The sequence below is a fragment of the Bactrocera tryoni genome, chromosome 4 (genome assembly GCF_016617805.1).
Source record: "Bactrocera tryoni isolate S06 chromosome 4, CSIRO_BtryS06_freeze2, whole genome shotgun sequence".
Taxonomy (NCBI): Eukaryota; Metazoa; Arthropoda; class Insecta; order Diptera; family Tephritidae; genus Bactrocera; species Bactrocera tryoni.
In genome coordinates this window covers 38,053,627-38,055,767 of record NC_052502.1, presented here as the reverse complement: position 1 = coordinate 38,055,767, position 2,141 = coordinate 38,053,627, and the positions used below count along the sequence as shown (strand labels likewise).

The following is a 2,141-nucleotide window of genomic DNA, read 5'->3' as shown; positions in this document are numbered from 1 at the left end:
CAAAAATCCACATTGATAATTCTTTCAAATTAATACTTTTTTGTTTTTGTATTGAGATAGGTGCGTTTAAGATATGTCTTCAGGTATCCAAAGATAGTATTATATGTCAAGAAGGTAAAACCGCTTACTATTTATCTATTTGTGGAACTTTTTTTATCAGTTAATTAAAAGATATTTGAATGAAATAATATTTCAACCAATTAATTAAATTTTCTATAAAAGAATACTTCCAAGGTGCTCAACAGTTATTTGTAGTTTAAAGAAGTGAACGAAAAGAACGATTGGTGAAAAAATTTACTTGAACGCAATGAAATTATTTTTTCTTGGCTTATTTTTGGCAATAGCCGTGGCTGATGCTGGAGTTTTGTTGAATCCTTGTAAACGCGTAGGATTATTTGCATTCGTCGATAATTCACCAGCATTTTATGCATGTGATCTTAACGAGGACGGCACATTCGATATCAAATACTTCAATTGTGAAAGTGGATACGTTTTTGACCGTTACGATGGAGTTTGTGTGCCAAAAGTTGCGTATTTTAGTGAAACTGAAGACAGTTCTGATGGCGATGAGGATGTACAAAGTCCGACAGTACCCACTACTGCTACGACAGATGGAGACCTCATCAAACCAACTATACCCACTAGTGCTCCTACTGGTAGTATTGACAATCAGACACCCGCAGAGGAAGAGGATACAACTACAGCTGCAACAGATGACCCCGAATCTACGGAGGCTCCGGCAACGACAGATGATCCTGTAACTACTGAAGAGCCGACAACAACAGATGATCCTGTAACTACTGCAGAGCCGGAAGCAACTGATGCCCCTGTAACTACTGAAGAGCCGACAACAACAGATGCTCCTGTTACTACTGAAGAGCCGGCAACAACAGATGCTCCTGCTACTACTGAAGAGCCGACAACAACGGATGCCCCTGTAACTACTGAAGAGCCGACAACAACCGACGCTCCAGAAACCACTGAAGAGCCGACTACAACTGATGCCCCTGTAACTACTGAAGAGCCGACAACAACAGATGCTCCTGTAACTACTGAAGAGCCGGAAACAACTGATGCCCCTGTAACTACTGAAGAGCCGACAACAACAGATGCTCCTGTAACTACTGAAGAGCCGACAACAACCGATGCTCCAGAAACCACTGAAGAGCCGACAACAACTGATGCCCCTGTAACTACTGAAGAGCCGACAACAACTGATGCTCCTGTAACTACTGAAGAGCCAGCAACAACCGATGCTCCAGAAACCACCGAAGTGACCGTAACCACCGATGAAACCGCATCAACTGACGCCCCCGAAACCACTGAAGTGACCGTAACCACCGATGAACCTGCAACAACTGACGCCTCCGAAACCACTGAAGTGACCGCAACCACCGATGAAACCGCATCAACTGACGCCCCCGAAACCACTGAAGAGACCGTAACCACCGATGAACCTGAAACAACTGATGCCCCGGAAACCACTGAAGTGACCGTAACCACCGATGAAACCGCATCAACTGACGCCCCCGAAACCACTGAAGTGACGGTATCCACCGATGAAACAGAATCAACTGATGCTCCAACTGTAACCACTGATGCACCAACAAGCACGGACGAGCCGGAATCTACTACACTACCGGCATTTGATTGCCCCGATATCGGCTTCTATCCACAGAATGGCTCTTGTGAGAAATTCGCTTTATGCGCCGAAGTTAATGGCGAAATTGTCTATTACCTACAAAGTTGCCCCAAAGGTCAGCAATTTAACTATAACAAGAATTATTGTGATGACAATTTCGATTGCAATGCAGACGTCACCAGAACTAAAAAGGTCATCAAAGAGAAACGCTCTTCGGCATTCAACCTTTTTCATTTTCTTAAATTGTTTTAAATTACTATTATATTACACCGGGTTTGTACCCTAAGAAACGAAGGTTTTGTGTTTCATGAAACCAGTCACGTGTAATAAAAGCATTTGAATAAATTTCATTTTTTTATATACATATCTACATACTTATATATACTACGAAATTAACTATAATGCACGACTAATATCAGCACGAAATGAACGGGAGTTTATTTTTCCATTTTGAAGCATTACCATGAGTAGAGCTTATCTTTGGTTGAAACGGCTCTTG

General features: G+C 42.3%; 1 protein-coding gene across 1 annotated transcript; it reads left to right on the top strand.

Annotated features, from left to right (window-relative positions):
• The first annotated feature begins 307 nt into the window (after nt 1-307).
• LOC120773829 (cell surface glycoprotein 1) lies at nt 308-1,894 on the top strand. The gene is made up of 3 exons (XM_040102942.1): nt 308-706; nt 881-1,299; nt 1,609-1,894. Exons 1-3 carry the CDS (start codon nt 308-310, stop codon nt 1,892-1,894), a joined length of 1,104 nt encoding a protein of 367 aa, XP_039958876.1.
• The last annotated feature ends 247 nt before the right edge of the window (nt 1,895-2,141 follow it).